General features: G+C 41.5%; 2 protein-coding genes across 14 annotated transcripts; one reads left to right on the forward strand and one right to left on the reverse strand.

Annotated features, from left to right (window-relative positions):
- Nucleotides 1–800: 800 nt before the first annotated feature.
- HYLS1 (HYLS1 centriolar and ciliogenesis associated) lies at nt 801–18,237 on the forward strand. 10 transcript variants are annotated; one of them, XM_054525386.2, is made up of 3 exons: nt 4,434–5,579; nt 9,001–9,057; nt 16,937–18,237. In XM_054525386.2, the coding sequence occupies exons 1-3, from the start codon at nt 5,551–5,553 to the stop codon at nt 17,859–17,861; spliced, it is 1,011 nt and encodes a 336-aa protein (XP_054381361.1). In that variant the 5' UTR covers nt 4,434–5,550; the 3' UTR covers nt 17,862–18,237. The 10 variants fall into 10 exon arrangements, with proteins under 10 accessions (XP_054381363.1, XP_054381361.1, XP_009245506.1 ...); XM_009247230.3 differs by having other exon boundaries at nt 5,269–5,344; XM_063711487.1 differs by having other exon boundaries at nt 5,287–5,344; nt 16,940–18,237.
- PUS3 (pseudouridine synthase 3) lies at nt 11,049–21,606 on the reverse strand. 4 transcript variants are annotated; one of them, XM_054525384.2, is made up of 6 exons: nt 21,223–21,606; nt 20,436–20,635; nt 18,270–18,341; nt 13,481–13,904; nt 12,798–13,363; nt 11,049–11,861 (listed from the first exon to the last, which is right to left on the reverse strand). In XM_054525384.2, exons 4-6 carry the CDS (start codon nt 13,856–13,858, stop codon nt 11,360–11,362), a joined length of 1,446 nt encoding a protein of 481 aa, XP_054381359.1. In that variant the 5' UTR covers nt 13,859–13,904; nt 18,270–18,341; nt 20,436–20,635; nt 21,223–21,606; the 3' UTR covers nt 11,049–11,359. The 4 variants fall into 4 exon arrangements, with proteins under 4 accessions (XP_054381359.1, XP_054381356.1, XP_009245504.1 ...); XM_054525381.1 differs by lacking the exon at nt 18,270–18,341 and having other exon boundaries at nt 21,223–21,594; XM_009247229.4 differs by lacking the exons at nt 18,270–18,341; nt 21,223–21,606 and having other exon boundaries at nt 20,357–20,440.
- Nucleotides 21,607–21,622: the final 16 nt, after the last annotated feature.

Below are 21,622 nucleotides of genomic sequence, written 5' to 3' on the forward strand. Positions count from 1 at the left end.
ATTTGACCCTTGCCTATCTCTCAGTCTCATCTCTACCAGACCCTTGCCTATCTCTCAGTCTCATCTCTACCAGACCCTTGCCTATCTCTCAGTCTCATCTCTACCATTATTTTCTTCGCTGGTCTTTCTGTTTCTTGACTCTTCCATTCTCATAGACCTTTGAGTATGCTTTTCCCGCTACCTAGCAAACTCCTTTCACCCTCTTCACTTCCCTCCACGTCCTTTCACCTACTTATCCTTCAATTCTTGGTTCAGTGACACAATGCCAAATCTCCTTATTAAATGTTCTCATTGAACCATTTGCCTTTCCTTAGCATTGAACACAACTGTAGTTTTATAATACAGTTGCCTCTTGAACAACACAAGTTTGAACTTCACAGGTTCACTTATACGTGAATTTTTTTCAACAAAAGGCAATGGAAAATACAGTATTTGAGAGATGTGAAACCTGGGTATACAGAGGGCCAACCTTTTCATATAAGTGGGTTTTGTAGGTCTAACTTTAGGACTTAAGTATACATGGATTTTTGGTATATGCAGGGGCCCTGAAAACAACACCCAGATTATACTGAGGGACAACTGTAATTTGTGATTGTTTGATCAACGTCAATTTCTCTTATCAGACCAAAAGCTCCATAAGGGCAGAAATTGTGTCTTTTTATTCACTATCAAATCACCAAGACATAGCACAGTACTTACCACAGATGTTCATTAAATATTTGCAGAATTGATTATCAAATACTTTTTTTAAATTTTTTATTTATTATTTTATTTATTTATTTATTTTTTTTTTTGGAGACCGAGTCTCGCTCTGTCGTCCAGGCTGGACTGCAGTGGCACCATCTCCTCGGCTCACTGCAAGCTCCGCCTCCCAGTTTCACGCAATTCTCCTGCCTCAGCCTCCCGAGTAGGTGGGACTATAGGCGCCGGCCACCACGCCTGGCTAATTTTTTGTAGTTTTAGTAGAGACGGGGTTTCACCATATTAGCCAGGATGGTCTTGATCTCCTGACCTCGTGATCCACCTGCCTCGGCCGCCCAAAGTGCTGATATTACAGGCATGAGCCAACGCGCGCCCGCCTTTTTATCAAATACTTTTAAGAAGTAAAAAAGAATGAGGGCTGAGCAAGACAATTGGAGCTGACTACCAAGATCACTGGTGACCTTTGAAAGTACAGTTTGAATATACTGATGAGGGTAGAATCCAGAATGCAGGGACTTAAGGAGCAACTGAGCAAAGAAAATAGGGGAGAGAGGATGGACAAAAAGGCTGACAGAAGGGAGCAGCAGTGTCAAGTGAAAGCTGGTTATTTTCATTTTGTTATTCTTTATGCCATTATTGTTCTGCCTCCAATACTGAGAAGACTTAAACAGAGAAGAATTGAAAATATTAGGGACAGGATGTAATTAGTCAGATAAGGGAGGAATATAGTTGAAAAGTTTGTCTGAAAATGTCAACAAAGAGGTGAGGTAAGCAAAGATATCATAAGGGAGTGGTTAACTTGGCCAGGCGTGGTGGCTCACCCCTGTAATCCTCACACTTTGGGAGGCCAAGGCGGGCAGATCACCTGAGGTTAGGAGTTCAAGATCAGCCTGGCCAACATGGCGAAACCCCATCTCTATTAAAAATACCAAAATTAGCTGGGCATGGTGCCACGCGCCTGTAATACCAGCTACTCAGGAGGCTGAGGCAGGAGAATCACTTGAACCCGGGAGATGGAGGCTGCAGTGAGTCGAGATCACACCATTGCACTCCAGCCTGGGCAACAAGAGCAAGATTCTATCTCAAAAAAAAAAAAGAGTGGTTAACAAGCATGATGATATAACCAGTTGAAAGCAGTATTTGAGTTCATAAAGAAGTTGATGGGTTGATAAACCAACACCACCTAATTAGGGAAAGCATACGGAAGAGAGCTGTGCTGCAATCAAAAGGTAAGGAAGCCATGTTCAACCACACCGCTTAGATGTAATCAGCAAAATCCAGATTGTGGGAGATTGTACAGGACCAATAACCTGGTTCCTTCAACAAATAAATTGCAAGGAAAAAAATGAGGGAGAAATTTAAAGAATAAAAGAAAGTTAAAGAACATATGGATTTGACATATCATGTGGATTTGACTGGATCCTGACCCAGTTAAGCAAACTTTAAAAAAAGAAAGACAAGTAGAAAATTGAACTCTGGATATTTGATGATAGTAAGAAAATATATTAACTACTTCAGGTGTGATAATAGTATTATGTTATGCTTTTAAAAGGTCCTTTTATTTTTCAGAGATCATACTGAAATATTTAGATTTCAGATACTTGGTATTTGCTTCAAAATAATACAAGACAAGGTATGTGGTTAGTGATATAGAAGCAACAAGACTGGTCATAAGTTAATCATTGCTGAATCTGGTATTGAGTTCACTGGGCTTCATTATGTATGGTTTTTTAACATTTGTTTGAAATTTTCCATAACAAATTTTTAAGATGAGATTTGGTTTGCAGAGTAGGATTTTCCTCTGTATACTGTATTTTAAGTGGTCTTGGTTAAAGCTTCTTGTTTAAGGTTTGACCTGGGTTCAGTAGATTTCTGGGAACCACAAGCATTATTAAATCAGATCTAAGAAAAATTGGAGGACTAAGTAATCCACAAAAAAACCAGGGCTGGGTAGAACACAAGATACCACTTGAAATATGAAATATTCAGGAGTAGATCCTTCAAGTTGCTATGTATCAAACGTTTTCAAAGATCAAAATTTAATATAAAGGATAACAAGAAACTAATTGGAGCTGCACACGGTGGCTCACGCTGGAAATCCCAGCACTTTGGAAGGTGGAGGCCGGTGGATCGCTTGAGGTCAGAGTTCAAGACTAGCCTGGCCAATATGATGAAACCCTGTCTCTACTGAAAATACAAAAGTTAGCTGGGCGTGGTGGCACACGCCTGTAGTCCCAGCTACTCAGGAGGCTGAGGCATGAAAATCATTTGAACCTGGGAGGTGGAGGTTGCAGTGAGCCAAGATCGTGCCACTGCACCCCAGCCTGGGCTACAGAGAGAGACTCTGTCTCAAAAAAAATTTAAAAAAAAAGAAAAAGAAACGAATTGGGGAATCCATAAGGAGTATGCTGATGTTCAAAGCTGGAAGAAAAATGATTCCATCTACTCTTTGGTTTCTAAGACAGATTGGAGATTCAAAGCCAAAGAAAACGTCATGCTGGCATAAGATAAAACCTGAGCATATTAAATTTGCTCCTATGGAAAGAAAAGAATATGTGCACTAAAACAAAGTTCCCCAACCCCCAGGCCACGGACAGGCACCTAGGAACCAGGCCGCAAGGCAGGGGGTGAGCCGTAGGAGCTTCATCTGTTTTTTTACAGCCACTCCCCATCTGGCATTACTGCCTGAGCTCTGCCTTCCGTCAGATGAACAGGGGTGTTAGAGTCACACAAGAGCGTGAACCCTATTGTGAACTATGCAAGCCAGGGATCCAGGTTGCATGCTCCTTATGAGAATCTAATGCCTGATGACCTGTCACTGTCTCCCATCACCCCTAGATGGGACCATCTAGTTGCAGAAAAACAAGCTCAGGGCTCCCACTGATTCTACATTACAGTGAGTTGCATAATTATTTCATTATATGTTACTATGTAATAATAATAGAAATAAAGTGCACAATAAATGTAATGCGCTTGAGTCATCCCAAAACCATACCCCCTCTCTGAGCCATGGAAAAATTGTCTTCCATGAAACCTGTCTCTAGTGCCAAAAAGGTTGGGACTGCTGCACTAAAGGAGTGTTATGATATTGCAGATGTAGGGGCAGTCACTCAAATCTCCACAACCTACTTCTGTCATCTTCCCTCCTTTGTTCATTCCATTTTCTTCCTCCCACAAATTCAAAGCGCCTTAGAGGTAGCACAAAGGCCCTGAGGCAAAGAGGGAGAGTAAGAGATAATACGAAGTGTTTGGAGGAAAAGGATTAAACATTTCTTCCTTCCCACTGAATCCTGGATTTAAGAAATGGTGTAAGTTGAACTTGACAACTAGCACCTATTTGTTTAAGGTGGAAAATGCAATGCTCAGGACTCAGGACCAATCAAGATAGGTTTGCTTGGTATTGACTAGGATACTGAACCCTGGGGGCCTCTCCTCTTGCTTTTACAGATCTCACCCTCAGCAATCCCCAAGCACTAGATTTTTTTTTTTTTTTTTTTTAACAAGTACAGATGCAAAAAGAGTTAAAACGTCGGGTTAAGAAAAAAAAATTAGTGGCTGGGCGCAGAGGCTCACAACTGTAATCCCAGCACTCTGGGAGGCCGAGGGGGTAGAATCACCTGGCTAACATGGTGAAAACCCATCTCTACTAAAAACACAAAATTAGCCGGGCATGGTGGTGCACGCCCGTAATCCCAGCTGCTCGAGAGGAGGCTGAGGCAGGAGAATCGCTTGAAGCCGGGAGGCGGAGGTTAGAGAGAGCTGAAATCGCGTCACTACACTCCAGACTGGGCAACTGGACAAGAGGGAAACTCCGTCTCAAAAAAAAAAAAAGCTTAGAGTAACACCATGTGAAGGAGACAGGCACATTCCAAAAGAAAACAAGTGCATGTTGGAGCAAGGCAGTCGGTGGCTGGAGCACACGTGGGAGGAGCTGTGGAGACGCAGCCACGGGTCACGCCAGGGCTCTGCACACCATGCAGAGGAAAGAAAGGAAGAGCTCAGTGCGCCGGGGTTTCATACAGCCGCTCTGTCAGGCCCCAGGGGCACGTCTAGAGCGCACAGGCGGACTCACCCCAGACTGTTCGAACCGTGCCTGAGCGCCCTCGTCTCCCGGCACCACTGGCACCGCAGCAGCCAGGAGTTGAGAAGGGCGGAGGCTAGTTCCAATGAAGTGGCAGAACGTTAGGCGGCCTCTCCAAAAAGGCAGCTACGTCGCCGTAAACCAAGCTTTGAGGGTCTTCTCTTCGAGGGCCCAACCTCCCCTCCAGATTTAGTACACCAGAAGCGTCGCAGCAACGGCTGCTGCCTGCGCGCCTCAGCTAGGCGGGCTCGGATATTTTTAAGGCCGCATTGGAAATCCCGGGCATGCTCCGGCCGGCGGAGAAGGCCCAGAGAAAATGTGCGCCAATCAGGATGCAGACTTGGAGGACGTTTACCCTCAGGACCAATAAGAGGGAGGGCGGACAGGGCCAAGGGTGCCGGTTCGCTCTCTGGATTTAAACCTCGGCGAACGGCGGTTAACGGCAGGCTCGGCGCGTGGGCCGGCAGTGCGCCTGCGCGAGTTTCGCGAAAGCTGACAATCTGCGGTGCTTTGCTGGCGACTGGCAGGACGCTGTGCAGAGAGCGGACTTCGGCGACGCGGGTAAGCCGGGCGAAGGCCGGAAGCGGAGGGACGCGGGGACCTGGTGGCTGCCGGCCCACTGCGGCGGGAGCCCTCGTTCCTTTTCCCACCGTCGGGACGGTGCGGAGTGGCAGCTTCCCTCCCTGGATTCCAGGTCCTGCCTGGCGAGCCGTCCCCAACCTCTGCGTTCCTGAGGAAGGCGGCCGGGGCAGCGTGAGCTACAGGCGATGTGCGCGGCGGGCCGCGGCCCCTGGAGGTAACGGTGTGCGCTGGCCACCGCCGCGGTCTTTGCCCCGGTGGTCTCTCTGAGCTCCTGGGCCGCGCCCCTGGGACCAGGCGGAGGCCGGGGACGGCCCCAGGGCTGGAGCGGAGTCCCGAAGGCCGCTAGCGACCTGGGTCCTAGCCACGCCCACGGCCAGGCGGGGCGACTGCGAGCTTTGCCATTGAAAGGCGGAGCGTGTCTTGTCGCCTTCTAGCTGCACCTTTTGTGGACTGCCGCATGGAACCGTCCAAGGTGTTTGCCCACCCCGAAATGGAATAAATCTTTTTTATTCTAACAGTATACAATCTCACTAAGCAGGCAAAGAAAAACAGTAAGATATCTTTTTACATTGGTAAGATTTTTCAGTACCCAATGCTGCTGAGAGAGTGAAGAAATGAAAGCAAGCGCCTTTATGCCCTGTGTGCTGGGGATAATCCGTTTTTCTAGAGGGCAGTTTGGCATTATAAATCAGAATTCAGGCCGGGCGCGGTGGCTCACGCCTGTTATCCCAGCACTTTGGAAGGCCGAGGTGGGAGGATCACGTGAGGTCAGGAGTTCGAGACCAGCCCGACCAATACGGTGAAACCCCGTCTCTACTAAAAATACAAAAATTGGCCGGGCTTGGTGGCGGGCGCCTGTAGTCCCAGCTCCTCGGGAGGCCGAGAGAGGAGAATCTCTTGAACCTGGGAGGCAGAGGTTGCAGTGAGCCGAGATCGCGCCACTGCACTCCAGCCTGGGCGACTGAGCAAGACTCTGTCTCAAAAAAAAAAAAAAAAGAAAAACATAAATCAGAATTCAAATAGTACCATAACTTCTAAGTCATAATCCAATTCCAGGAATTTATTCCAAGGACATAAATCGGACAAGAATGCAAACATAGTATGTACATGTTTTTAGCAATCCGAGCAACATTTAGTACGTATAAAGAAGAAAGAAAATACTCGAAATTTCATGAGTCACAGATAACCATCAAAGAAAACACTGTTCACATTTAGGTTTACTTCAGATATATTCATAATGAATATATACCTTATGTTTATGTGATTTCCTTATAAAATGTATTTTAAATAATTGCATGTTACGAATATAATAAAGTGTGTTAATTTAAAAGAACGTCAGTTAAGCAGATTATACATTATTGAGTCAGTAATAAACTGGGAACACATTTCTCTGTCAGTGTCGCTATGCATTACCATTTTTAATGGATGCGTGGCGTTTCTTGCTGTGGCTGTATTGTATCACATATTATTTAACCAGTCCCCTATTAATGTACATTTGTTTCCAGTCTCTTCATAATCATAAAATAGTATGGTAGTGATCACTTGTATGTATACGTGTTTGCATTCTTGTCCAATTTCTGTCCTTGGAGTAAATGCCTGGAAGTGGATTATGACTTAGAAGTTGTGGTACAGTTTAAATTCTGACTCATAATGCCAAACTGGGCCGGGCGCGGTGGCTCACACCTGTAATCCCAAGCACTTTGGGAGGCGGAGGTGGGCGGATCACTTGAGATTGGGAGTTTGAAACCAGCCTGGCCAACATGGTGAAACCACTTCTCTACTAAAAATAGAAAAAAAATTAGCAGGGCGTGGTGGCAGGTGCCTGTAATCCCAGCTACTCGGGAGGCTGAGGCAGGAGAATCGCTTGAACCTGCGAGGCGGAGGTTGCGGTGAGCCGAGATCAGGCCACTGCACTCCAGCCTGGGCGACAGAGAGAGACTCGTCTCAAAAAAAAAAAACAACAATAATAATAATGCCAAACTGCCCTCTGGAAAAACGGATTATCCCCAACACACAGGACATAATAAGGATGCTTGTTTTTATTTCTTCACACACTCGCCAGCACTGGGTATTGAAAAATCTTATCTGAAATGATGTCTTGATGCTTTTATACACATTACTGAGATTGAACATGTTTTCTGTTTATTAATTTTTGTTGCTGTTTAGAAACAGACTTTGGTTTTGTGCCCAGGCTGGAGTGCAGTGGCCAGATCATATCTCAATGCAGCCTCAAACTCCAGGGTTCAAGCGGTCCTCCTGCTTCAGCCCCCATAGTACTGAGACTACAGGTTTATGCCACCACGCCTAGCTAATCTTTTTTCTTCTTTTTTTGAGAGATGGGGATCTTGCTGTGTTGCACAGGCTGGTCTTGAACTCCTTCACAGCCTCAAGCGATCCTCCCACCTCAGCCTCCAAAGTGCTGGAATTACAGGCATGAGCCACTGCACCCAGCCTGTTTATTAGTTATTATTTGTTTGGTAAAGCATCTGTCTTTTCTCCCTTATGTTACTGATATGTGTACCCTTTAATAGCTTTCTAAGAGAAATTCAAATTACTGATTTTTAAACGTGTTACAAGTATTTCTCCCAGTTTGTTGTCTCTTTTGCCTTTATTATGGTATTGTTTGCCTTTGTGGTAGGATGTTTTGTTTTGTTTTAATACTATGATTCTTTAAGCTGCTTGCTTACCTCCCCAGAGGTAGAGAAATTTGTTAAAACTCTGCAATAGCCTCCCTGTAGCAGTCTACTGACACAGTCCCTTTATCTCATTTTAAAGTCTTTCCCCCTTCTACCCTTGAAATCCTTTTGATTGTAACTAGCTAACCCTAGGATGCTGAGTCACTAAGATTTTTGAAGAGAAGATATTGTTAGGTATTTTGGTCAATGTTGTCTGTGTTTACAGAATACAAGTTGCTCTAGCTTTTATGTTAAAGTTTCCCTCTAAAGAGAAAGGATTGTTCTATCTTTTATATTAGAAAGAGAAGGAACTGACAGTTACCTATGGACCTTATTAAAGTTTCTATTTTATTTATTGTTTGCAAACATCATCTTCATACGTTCAAGGAAAAAAATAGGAGTGTGACACGGTTGAAATGCAGAGGAAATAACACATTAATCACTGTATAGTAGGACACATGCCATTAAAAAAAAAAACTAACTCTTGGCTTTACTGCCAAAAATCTTCCTGGCCCAAACAGAGTCTCACAAATCGTTATTTATGTATAAATATATATAAAGTGTCATTTAAATTTCACAACCTAAATAGTTCCTTTATTCTAACATTTATTTAGTCCTTACCATGGGTCAGAGACTTCAGATTTGTACAAATGCTGCCTAAGAGAACAAGTACTTTTGCAAAGTTGCATTTGGGGGCTTCCCATTTGTTCCACCTGTGATGACTGTCTTGACTTTTTCTATGGCAACTACCAAAAATGTAGTCACTAAATTCTTACTCTTCTAGATTGGATAATATAATCTAGCCAAACTTGAAGGGATTTTACTTAAGATCTAAGACCCTGACCTTCTGATTCCTTTGCTTCTACACAGTATCCTAACAATGACTTTTGGTTAGCGCATTTTGTTCCATGTATCACTGCTTCAGAGTTAATTTTTTTAAACTCTATTCTTCTTTTCTAGGTTTTTTTTTTTTTTTTTACTTGAATGTAAATGCCAATCAAGATACATTGAAATAAGGTAAGGAATTGAAAAAAAAAAAAAAAAACCTTGGTTTGCACTTACATGTTTAAGTTATTCCACCATGATCATTGATTACATGAAAAAGAGGATCTTTAAATCAAAATTAAAGGCCAAAGTAATTATATTTTAAGAATACTCAGGGCATAATGAAGTGTTGATAGACTGGGTCCCAAAAAGCAGGGATAATGATTCAAATCCAGAAGACTAGGATCATACAATGGGCAATTTTGAATAAATCTTAAGTAATTTGTACCACTAATTCCCCATCTCTAAAATGGGGTATTTTCTGGTTCCCTCTCTGCTAGGATATAACAGCTATTATAATGTACTTTTTAGTACAGGGTCACCTCACCTTTTGTATGCTATTTTACTTCCTAAATCTGGAACTGTTTCAGTGAAGTCTGTTTCTGTGGTCCACCCCCTGCTGGGCTTCTGTAGCAATTATGTAGCATTAGTTTATTATTTATATATTAGTATTGTTTTTAATTGTCCCATGTGTTATTTGCACTAGCAGCTGAAGGATAGAAAACATATTTGTATACCTGAAGTCTTGAACATGGGTAGGAAAAAACTAATTATTGGTTGGTAAGTAAAACTTTGGATCTCATAAACATGGGAGAATTGTAAATTAGAGGATCAGGGTCTTAGATCTTAAGTAAAATCTTTCAAGGTTGACTAGATTATACTATCCAATCTAGAAGAGTAAGAATTTATTGACTACATAAGTCAAGACAGTCATCATAGGTAAAATAAACAAGAAACCTTCAAATGTAAGTTTGCAAAATTACTCGTTCTCTGAGGTAGCATTTGTAAAAATTCCAAATGTGGTTAACACTCGCTGCAGTAATGAAAATTATTATTGAGGAAGAAGGTCTGAGTTCAAACTTTGATGTTTATTATTTTTATGGTTGCAAAGGATAATGTATTTAAGACAACTCTGAGTTCTTTTGAATAAATAATGGTGTTCACAAGTAATATTTTGAGGATCACTTATTAACTTTGAGAACAAGCAAAGCCCCATCTCATTTTTCCTCTCTCAGTATGTGGTACTACCAGCCACTCATTTTGCTCACATCTGAAACTTAGGAGTTATCTAGAAAGCCTCCCTAGTTTTGAACAGCATATTTATTCACTGAGTCCTGTTGTTTCTACTTTCTTACTCTTAAATTCATCTACTTCTCTCCATTCACTTTGCTAAAAATCTCTTCTAGGCCATTTTCATCATCTATTGCCTCCATTACTCCAACAGCCCCCTAATTGGTCACAATGCCTCCAATCTTGCCCTCTTCCCATCCACAGAAATACTCAGAGCAATATTTTTGCCACACAATTCCATCAGGCATATAAGTTTTTTCAGTGGCCCTGCAAAATCTAAGCTTTTTAAGGAATGCCTTTGCTCTACAAATGTGACCTTTGCTTACCTTTTTAAACTACGTTCTTGTCACTCTCAAGCCATATTAAAGAATTCAGTTGCCTGAATGCATATGCTGTCATCTCTAACCCTTTATACAAACTGGATCTTCTGCCTTAGACACACTTAAAGTGGTTCTTTATCCTCACTTTAACTGGCTCCCACTTGTTCTGCAAGATTTAGCTTTAATATCTCCTCTATAAGAACTTGCCTATAGTCACTAGCCCAAAGCTTGGCAAACACCATGGCCCATGAACTAAGAGTGCTTTTTACATTTGTAAAGGATTGTAAAAACATGTATGCAATAGAGGCCATTTGTGGTTCACACAGCCTAAAACATTTACCAACCTCTGCACTAGATTTATATGCTTTGTAAGATAAGGTACTGTGCTTTATTCCAGGTAGGTAACTTTGTGCCTGGCATTAAACCAATTTATCCAATCTTTAATTAAATGAATTTAATATTCTTAAATTCTGTCTTAGAAAATAAGACACTCAGATGAAGCACTTTATGAAAATTCAGATGAGAGTAGTGAATATCTTATCTGCTTTGGGGAGAAAAACACAACAAATCAGATACTTGCAGGATTAGGCTTTAATGAATTTGAATACAAGGCACAGGTTTCCAGGTGTACCTAAATACATCTCCATTTTACGACTGCTTTTTGCTTCTTTAATTGCTTAATCCTTTTGGACCGGGATAACAGAATATTTGAAATTTCTTATTAAAGCAATAACTTCCTTAATAGGACTTTAGTCTTTTTGCTTTTTTTTTTTTAAGAGCTGATCATCTGAATTCCTAGTACTTGCAAGTAAATTTTTTTTTTTTTTTCCTTTTCTGTCCACCTACCATTAGGTGGTTCCTAGATCCTGGCAAATTGTCTATGATTAAATGATGCTTTTAATTTCTGTGTCAACACAGACCCTCTTTGTTGGTGTCTCCAAATTAGCATTCTCTTCCTCTAGTGTGTCATTACAGTCCCTTTTGGCTTTTGTTTCTTCCTCATGGAATAAATGTGGGTGCTCAATTCGTCCCCTACGTACAAAATGCTGGATCCGGGATTCCAGTCCTTGGCATTTAGGACGGTCCATGAGGGGCTTATATGTGCGCATCTTCACTCCTTCTACAAAGGCACTGGTCTGCTTTATGATAGAGGGCTTAACATTTCCCCATTCTGTCATTCCATCCATCTTTGGTCCTATTCCACAGGGTACTGCAACAGAGTCCAGTCCTTGTAGCATACTATACAACATGTGAGTTTTGACAGCATGATTAGCCCACAGTTGTTGTAGGTGGGTAATATTGAACTCCTGAGCCTCCTGGTCATAGATCCACTTGACATTTTCAAACTTACAGTCATATAAGACTAGAGGAAATTCTATAGCCATACTAGAGAAAAAGAGAAAAGAAAGTTTGAGAATACATAGCAGCCATCTAACAGTTCTTTAAAAACTAAGGGTTAGTTGCGTTAAGGGAGCTGGGTAGGGGGCCACCGTTGATGTTAATATTGACTAATAGCTGAGAAAATATCTCACCATCCCTAACCTTGAACACCTTTATTACAATAATGAAAAATGCAACAAATCACAGATCAACCTGATCTATGTTAGGTAAATGTCAGTGCTAACAAGACATGGCTTCATCATAATGCTATAAAATTAAAAACAGCTGGTATTTTTTCCAAATTTGTTAACAGCATTGCAATTTTGTATAGTATGAGTAAAATTATTGGTATCTATCTCAGCCTGTTCTCAAAAGAAAAATCTTGACTATTCTTTCTTTCCTACCATTTCAGAAATAGGAAATTAGTAAAAATTCAGAAGTACAGTAGGATGACTACTCAGTGATATAAAACAAGCAAGATTTAATATGAGTAGTTTGTTCATTTTAATTTTACCACATCCTAACAATAATACCTCTTAACATAAATTCAGAAACAACAAAGACGTAGAAATTAATGTCTTTTTACTTAAGGAGCCTCGTCAAAACACCTGCCTCTTTACTCATGGGATAGAAAAATGAGAGGAAATTAGAATATACTGCTCCCTCTTACATGTTCATAACATTCTACAATTCAGATTAAAGCTTCATGAAGGCAGAATCAGTGACTTCGTTATTTAGACAGTTATGGTGGAGAGGATATGCAATTTTTTTTTTTTTTTTTTTTTTGAGACAGTCTCCCTCTGTCACCCATGCTGGAATGCAGTGGTCCAATCTCAGCTCAGTGCAACCTCCGCCTCCTGGCTTCAAGCAATTCTTGTGCCTCAGCCTCCTGAGTAGCTGGGACTACAGGCATGCGCCATTTACTTTTTGTTTTTAACTCACCTATATTGAGGCTTCTGGGGATTTTTCTCTATATTCAGCAGCTCATCAATAATCTCTGGCTTCTCCATTCCTTGGCCAATCAGAAAGAGGATAGCCATCATACATCGGACTTGATGATAAAGGAATGCCTGGCCAGTCACTTCAAACTGACATAACTGGAAAGGTTCTTGCCATCTCCCCTCACCTGGGCTCTGGCCCACTAGCTGTACTTGAGCAGACAGAATAGTCCTCTGAAAATTAATCACACCGTTGGCTACATCCATTTTACACAAGTTCCTGAAATCATGGGTGCCAACATACTTCTGAGCTGCATAATCCATGGTTACAATATCTAAATCAGCACGAGGGAAAAAATAGCGGTAAGTCCGCTCAAGACAGCTGAACCTAGCACTGAAGCTTGGTTCTACAGGGGCCCAGGCCAATATACGGATGTCTGGAGGGAGTACCCGATTGAGAATGTGGGTATAACGGATCTCTTCGGCAGCAGCATTAGCTTCCCCTTTTACATTAAAGTCCTCGGAATCCTTGCCCCTTGGAAACTGAGAGCGAAGGTCAAGTGAAATCACCTGTGGAGTTAGACAAACATACTGGGTTTTAGAGACACAAATAATCTCAGTACTCAGTGTGTATACCTAGAATATCCTAGTATTGCTTGCTTTGAGAAACAGTGTATTGGCCCTTACCTGTCCAAAGGCACTAACTCCTTTATCTGTTCTCCCACATCGGTGATAGTTGGATGTCTGTCTGCTTTCTACTAGTCGAGTCTTGGTTAGAGCTTCAAACAGTTTCTCTTCAATGGTATTATTTGTGTTTTCCTGACTAGCAAAGCCCTGGTATCCCCAGCCCATATAGGCTATTCTTAGGGCTACATGTCTTCGGCCATGAGCACTGAAATCAAATGCACGCTTAGTTTTTCCAGCTCCTGATGAATTTTCTCTAATGTTTGAGTCCTCCTTATTTTTGGCCTGTTCCTTTTTAAGTCTTTGCACCTCTTGCTCCAGTTCTTGTACTCTTTTTAGGAGTTTCTCAGTCTGGTTTCTGTCTGTGTCATTATCAGCCATGATACGGCAACCCCAGGAATAAACGAATCATACAGGTCTGCCCTGTCTGAAAAGAGAGCAAAGGGATACGACAGTTTCAGTGCTAGTTCCTTTGATGATGTTCCAGTGGTATATAAGATTTAATTTAATGCCTAAAGAATATACTTTTGCTTTTCCAGGGATACAAGCATTAGCTTTATTGTGGGTTGATCATCCACAGATAGCATTCTTTTTCCATCCTGTCTGGCCAGTTCACAGAGGGAAAGAACTATTATTCAGCTGTCATTATTAAGGTTTCATTAAAGCAGTCAAAATTCAGGGAGAATGTCTATAGATTTCATTTCTCTATCTTTACTGAATTGATTGAGGACTGATGTTACAGATATTTTTTCTCTAAAACATTTCCATTTGATTTCTCATTGTATTTGTTCAATTAGCTGGTCATAAGATTTCTTTATATGGGCTACTTCTGTCTGCTCTGGGTTTCTGTTGCTTTCCATTATTTCAAATAAATGACTTGTGTGTTCCATTATTTCAATAAATGACTTGTATGTTCCATCATCTAATATTTATTAGATGAATATTAGGTGGTGCAGTAGAAACTAGCTTAACTGAAGAAGCTTACCGATGGTTGTATTTCACGTTGGAAGTAGAAGCTAGAGACAAGATTTTCTCTAAGCAATTTTGATGTGAGAAAAAAGGTAATTAAGCACTCTGACCCCTTTTTAAAGCTGAATTAAATGCATATTTTGATAAAAGATTTCTGTGCCTCTAATAGTTTAAAAAGTCAGTCTGATGTAATGTAGATGTCAGTGTAGAAATTCCTGTAATATTTCAATAATCTGAGGACAACTGTACTACATCCTTAAAATTGGGATGGTCCTAGACAATCTGTGACTGATGGTTACTTTAGTTAGAGAAGACCATCACCACATCTGTTCCAAGGCTATGTTATCTAAGTGTAGGTAGCTTAGTTTTTTACTCTGAGTTTCTGTATCTATAATAGATTAAAAGTTTAAATTGTAAAAAATGAAACTGAAAGTACTAGAAGAAAACATGGAATAACTTTTTTCTTAAATTCTGGAGTAGGAAAGGCATTTCTAAGCAAAACAGTCTAGAAACCCAGAAACTGTAGAAAAAAATGTGACCTAAAAGTAAAAATTTCTGCCAGCAAAAAATAAAAGGCAAACAACAAACTGAGAAGAAAAAAATAAGTGATGGTAAAATGCGACCTTCCTTAATATATATTTCATGAATATATAAATCAGTTTTAATGAAAAAGTAAAAAAAATCCAGCAACCTGAGAGTCAAATGGGCAAAGACAAAGCATTTCAAACAAAAAGAAAAAAGCTTATAAAAATATTTTTTAAAAAATTTTTAAATGCTCAGTTTTACTCAGCTGAAATAAATGCAAAAGGATATGAACTATTTTTCAAGGAAGTGACTGCAAAGACAAAGTTTGATAGTATACCACTTTGGAGAGGGAATAGAGAAACAAGCTCTATTAATGTATGGTCAGTACAGCTTCTTTGGAGGTAAACATTTTGGCAACAGCTGTCAAAATTGAATATACACATACCTTTTGGCCCGCCTCTCCCATGTCTAGAAATTTAATCCATTCAAATGCTTGCACAAATAGACAAAAACTTGCAAGATACTCGTTTTAGCATCAGTAAACCTATAAACCTAAATTACACCAGTAAGGGAATGGCTGACTAAATTTATGATACATTCATACATTGGAATTCCATGCAACATAAAATGAAGAAGGTTGGCCTGTGCTGATACAGCTGGATAACCAAGATTATCTTTAAGGTTCAGAAGAGTTGTATAGTGTTGTCCTTTATGGTATAAAAAAAAAAAAAGTACATGTGACTATGGAAAATTTCTAGATAAATCATAAGAAATTGCCTTTGAGAGTAAAACTTGGTGGGGGAGGGAAAATCCTTGCTTAAAATTATCATGAGCATGTATTAGTTTTTCAGTTTAAAAAGAAAAATAATGGGAACACAGGAAATAGTGGACAGTAGATACCTATCTCAGATCCAGTCAGGAAACTAGCATTGGGTATGTGGCTGATTGATGTGGGTACTAAGTTATTTCAGACACTAGAATAAACAGATTTAGCTGGCAAGTGAAGATGCATTAAAACTACTAAGACAGCCAGGCGCGGTGGCTCACCCCTGTAATGGGAGGCCGAGGTGGGCGGGTTGCCTGAGGTCAGGAGTTTGAGACCAGCCTGGCTAACATGCTAAAACCCCATCTCTACTAAAAATTCAAAAATTAGCCAGGTGTGGTGGCCCACACCTGTAGTAGTCCAGTTACTCCGGAGTCTTAGGCAGGATAATCGCTTGAACCCAGGAGGTGGAGGTTGCAGTGAGCTGAGATCACGCCACTGCACTCCAGCCTAGGCGACAGCAAGACTCCATCTCAAAAAAACAAATTATTAAAGCATAGAAATTATATGTATGCATATATATACACATTATATGTGTGTGTGAGAACACAACACTGCTTTTGTGATTTTTTTTTTTTTTAGATCAAATCACTCTTTTATGGTTAAAAGCAGGGACTCAGTCTGAAGCCAAACTGCTTGAGTTACAATTTCAGCTCCACTACTTACTAGCTGCGTAACCTTGGGCAAGTTATTTAACTTTTCTGTGCCTCATGTTATTCATCTGTGAAAAGCAGATAATCCCACAGCTGAAAATTACGTGAATTAATAAATGTAAAGCACATAGAACAATGGCAGGCATATAAAGTACTCCCTAAGTGCATGTTACATAATGTACATTAAGCAGTATGCCCTATATCATGTAGTTTCAAGCTTTTCTTATGCCAGAACTATACTGTCCTGTTTTAGGACCTAAAGGTGGCAAGACAGTAGAAAGCAGGAGTAAGAGTGGAAATGAAAGCAGGTAATAGGTTCCCTAGAACTGAGTTAATGCCCCTCTAAACTGTTCTGATACTACCCTATATTGAATTCATGATGGCCTTAGCCATTCTTTCTCCATTTGACTGCTATAAAAGGGAGATAAGGGAATGAGCAATGAGCTGGGAATTTATTATCAGAAAACTGACCAATGTTATCTCTTGCAGAAGGTCCTACAGTGTAGGGGAAACAATGGAAGAACTTCTACCTGATGGACAAATATGGGCTAATATGGATCCAGAAGAACGAATGTTGGCAGCTGCTACAGCTTTTACCCACATCTGTGCAGGGCAGGGTGAAGGAGATGTCAGGAGAGAAGCCCAATCTATCCAATATGATCCCTACAGTAAAGCTTCAGTAGCCCCAGGGAAGCGACCTACTCTTCCTGTGCAACTACAGTACCCACATGTAGAAAGTAATGTCCCTTCAGAAACAGTCTCTGAGGCCTCCCAAAGACTCCGAAAGCCAGTGATGAAGAGAAAGGTGCTGCGCAGAAAGCCAGATGGGGAAGTATTAGTAACAGATGAGTCGATTATCAGTGAATCAGAATCTGGTACAGAAAATGATCAGGATCTCTGGGACTTAAGACAAAGGCTGATGAATGTACAGTTCCAGGAAGATAAGGAATCTTCATTTGATGTTTCACAAAAATTTAACCTACCACATGAATACCAAGGAATTGCTCAAGATCAGCTCATTTGCTCTCTACAAAGAGAAGGAATGGGCTCTCCAGCTTACGAACAAGACCTGATTGTTGCCAGCAGACCCAAGTCCTTTATTCTCCCAAAGCTGGACCAGTTAAGCCGAAACCGGGGCAAGACAGACCGGGTAGCTCGGTATTTTGAGTACAAACGGGACTGGGACTCAATACGTTTACCTGGTGAAGATCATAGGAAGGAATTACGCTGGGGTGTCCGAGAGCAGATGCTTTGTCGAGCAGAACCCCAATCCAAACCTCAGCACATATATGTCCCAAACAATTATCTAGTACCAACAGAGAAGAAAAGGTCTGCACTCCGTTGGGGTGTTCGTTGTGACCTTGCAAATGGTGTCATACCCAGGAAACTTCCCTTCCCTCTTTCTCCTTCTTAAATCTTTAAAAAACTTCTTTCACAGGATTGTTTGAGATAACCTAGCTCTTTATATCTTCCCTTTTAAATAGAAACAACTATCTTGAAAAGCTCTTAGAAACATTTCACGGTAAGGACTTCACCTATCATTGGTCTTTCCTAGCTATATATCACATTGGTATCAGATAATACTTCCAAATTGCCACTCAAATCCAGCAATTGCAAGATAAATCATATCAGAGAAAACAACAGACCTGGTCTTTCTATTTTGTCAATTAGTAAGGGCCCCTTGTGTCCTGTAACCTTTTTTACCTATCGATATGAGTTGCTGTGCTTTAATGTGTGTTTTTTAAGTTGCTGGGCATTACAGTTACCAATTAAAGAATTTTGGAAATTCATGAACTTGAACATTATTTCATGAAATACTTGCCTCAGATGATCTTGAACCTGGGCTATGATGAGAGCTCAAAAGAAGGAACAAAAACCTGCCTTTTACACAGTCCTAAAGGATGGGAGAGGTTAACAACATAGCCTCATTACTAAAGGTGTACAACAAATCCAAGTAGCTTTATTTAAAATACTTGTTAATAAATGCCCCAAAACAGTACCATATAACATACAGGATTCAAACTTGTTTTATTTCAGAATTATTTCATTAATATTTTGCCTGCCAGCTGTTGTTTCTGGAATACCATGCTTTTTATGATTTGCCCCTGAGATTTTTGTAGGAATTATGCATCATTTGGAAGGCTATTCCTACTCCAGTAGAAATTCAAACTAGTAACATCTGGAATCAGACGCAAACATAAATACCGATATGAACCTAGCCTGTTTGGGTGCAGATCAAAATAGGAATTCTGCTCACCTTTAATTTATCTGTTCTTGATATTTCTGACCCAACGGGGACCATCTAAAATCTGAAAGTTGTCAGTTTTAACACCAGAGGCCAGAAGAATGACGGCACAGTTTGCTTGTTCACAGAGAAAAAGCTCTAACATAAAGGTGAATGACCTTGACCGTTACTATCTGTGAAAATCATTTTCCCTGTAACATTTAAAGCCACATAATTCACACATTCACCGAGTTCTGTTAGGCATTTGTCCAGAAAAGAAGTAATCAACAACTCAGGTACATGTAGGATATACTCACCGCAAATAAGTAGAAACTGCAAACTGTCCACTAACAGTGGAATAGTAAATGTCTTTAAAGATATTAGAATATTAAATAGTCACTGGGAATCTTGGGAAAGTAATATGGGAAGGTGAAAATTAAGTGACATGAATGTATCAAACTATACAGGATGATCTCAGTACACAGGGAAAGATCAAAACCTAACTCTTTAGTGGGATTAAAGGTAATTTGTATTTACACCTCGACTTTTTATGAGGTCAAAAATTACATGGTGATTTTAACATGCAAAACACTCCAGTGATTATTTGGATCTCAAAGTCCAACATTACCAAAGTCTCCAAAGTTACCTAGTTCAACTCCCGTGCTAACTAAATAGGCCAGAGAGTGAGTCTAGTTGGTCATAAGGCAGATTTGTGGCAAAAACAGGACTTGGTACATTACAGTGCTTTTTCCAGCACACCTTACCCTAATTCAGGGAGAAGTGCAGTAGTTCCCAAGCAGACGTTTAAGGTAACACCCTGGCCAGGGCTGCGAAGTGACCACAAAGAGGGAATTCGTGTGTCCCCTAAGCACCAATTACAAACTGAAACAGCCATCATCAGATGTTCCATACATTAGGCCAGGTGCCGTGGCTCACGCCTGTCATCCCAACATTTTGAGAGGCCAAGACGGGGTGGGGTGGGGGGGGGGGGCATCGCTTGAAGCCAGGAGTTCGAGACCAACTTGGGCAACACTGCGAGACCGTCTCTCTACAAAAAAAAACTAGGCAGCCAAGATGGCGCGCGCCTGCAGTCCCAGCTAATTGGAGGCTGATGTGGAAGGATCGCTTGAGCCCAGGAGGTAGAGGCTGCAGTGAGCAGTGATCACGCCACTGCACTCAGCCTGGGCAACAGTCTCAAAAAAAAAAAAAAAAAAAGTCCTAATCTCAGGAACCAGTGGGTTAACACATAAATAGCATTCCTCTTGATAAACTTTATATTAATCCAAAGGGAAGAGGAGGGAGTACTGTCCAAAGGATTAGCAGACACGCACTATGATCACTAGAAAGCAATCGTGGTCTGTATGTAGGAGAATCCCCAGAATAATTTGAAAATTGCTGCCACAGCCTCCCACGTACTCCTGGGTTCTCAACTTCTACTGTTTTATGAGCACCCAGTTCTAAGTGGGGCAGCAGAACACTTTTGTACTCCACAGTACAAAGACCACTGAAGCTCCCGTCACAATGGAATTAAAGACGGCCCTACTGCGGCGAGTTTCCGCCGAGAGCTCCAGAAAGTACCAGGCACAAAAGAAAAATACATGGTCTTAAGCGAGGTCTCATTTCCATACAGCAATGCTTTCCTGAAAAGACCAAAGTATGTGAAAGAGTGCAAAAAGACAACATACAACCGTTCAGCAGTGTGTCCATTTGTCCCTTCCCCTGTGGAACCGAGAAAGTAACCCACTCCAAAAAGCCCACACTTACTTTCCGGCAGCCGGCCGCCCCGCGTTTCCGAGACAGGAAGCTGTCACTGTGCGTCTTCTGCGCACGCGCCCGAGCCCTCATGGGAAGTGTAGTCCAAGTTTGTGGGAAATGTAGTTCTGAGAACGGAGCTTGGTGCTAGAATCTACCTCAGGTTTTCTAGTCCAGCTACCGTTTCTCCACCCACAGGGGAGAATCTGGGCCTGTGGCAGGACAGCAATAAAAGGAGGAATTGTAGTGCTACGCTAAAATAATAGAAAAAAGGTAATTTTTCAAATGTCTGCTATCCTTATACGAAAACTAAAAGATTGATCATCTTGGCTCGATTTTATACCTAGTTAAATGAGAAGAAAATTACCATTGAGAGACGAAAACATTTACTATTAGAATTCAAATTAAAAGCTGAAATGAATATGATAATCTCAAAACAAACGACTAGGTTCCCTGAGAGTAACCGAACAGAGCGGGGAGCGTTGCTTCAGCACCACGGAGAGATCATGACTGCAGTTTCGTGTGGATTTTTGTATTTTTGCCCCCAATTCCAGAAATGCTGATCAAAATCTCAAAATTACAATTAGTAAACTGGGGGGCGAGGGGGGGAGGTGGAATTTGGTTCTTTCGTCCAAATTGAGCAGTCATTAAATCATTAGTACCAGGGATCCAGGGATCTATCCCGGATTATGCAAACGCATGTAGGACGTAGAGGTTATACCGAAAGGTAATGTTTTTAACAAGAGACCACATTTCAGAATAAAAGCTTTAAAAAGCCTATGTGGAACATCACAGGTACCTAGGGCAGGAACAGCAGTTACAGCTTGAACAGTTCTGCTTCCTTTCCGCAACTGGCATTCGAGGTCATTCGTCATATCAAATTCATCAGATTTTGTCTCCACTTTCCTAACCAATTCGCTAACCTTTCTGACATCTTGTGATGTGGAGGCGGAAATTTCCAGGGAAAGGGACACGGGGCGCAAAGCGCGGCGGGGAGTCCGGGGAGCTCCCGCCTGGAGGGCTGTGTGGGCGGCGGGCCGCGGGGCGAGGGCGGAGCGCTCTTCACTCTGCGGAGGCTGCCCCCTCTGCCCTCCGGTCCGCGCCCTTTCGCCCTGCTCTCTGCCCTCCGCCCCGCTCTCTGCCCTCCGCCCTGCTCTCTGCCCTCCGCCCCGCTCTCTGCCCTCAGCCCCGCTCTCTGC

Source organism: Pongo abelii, chromosome 9 (assembly GCF_028885655.2).
Source record: "Pongo abelii isolate AG06213 chromosome 9, NHGRI_mPonAbe1-v2.0_pri, whole genome shotgun sequence".
NCBI classification, from domain to species: domain Eukaryota; kingdom Metazoa; phylum Chordata; class Mammalia; order Primates; family Hominidae; genus Pongo; species Pongo abelii.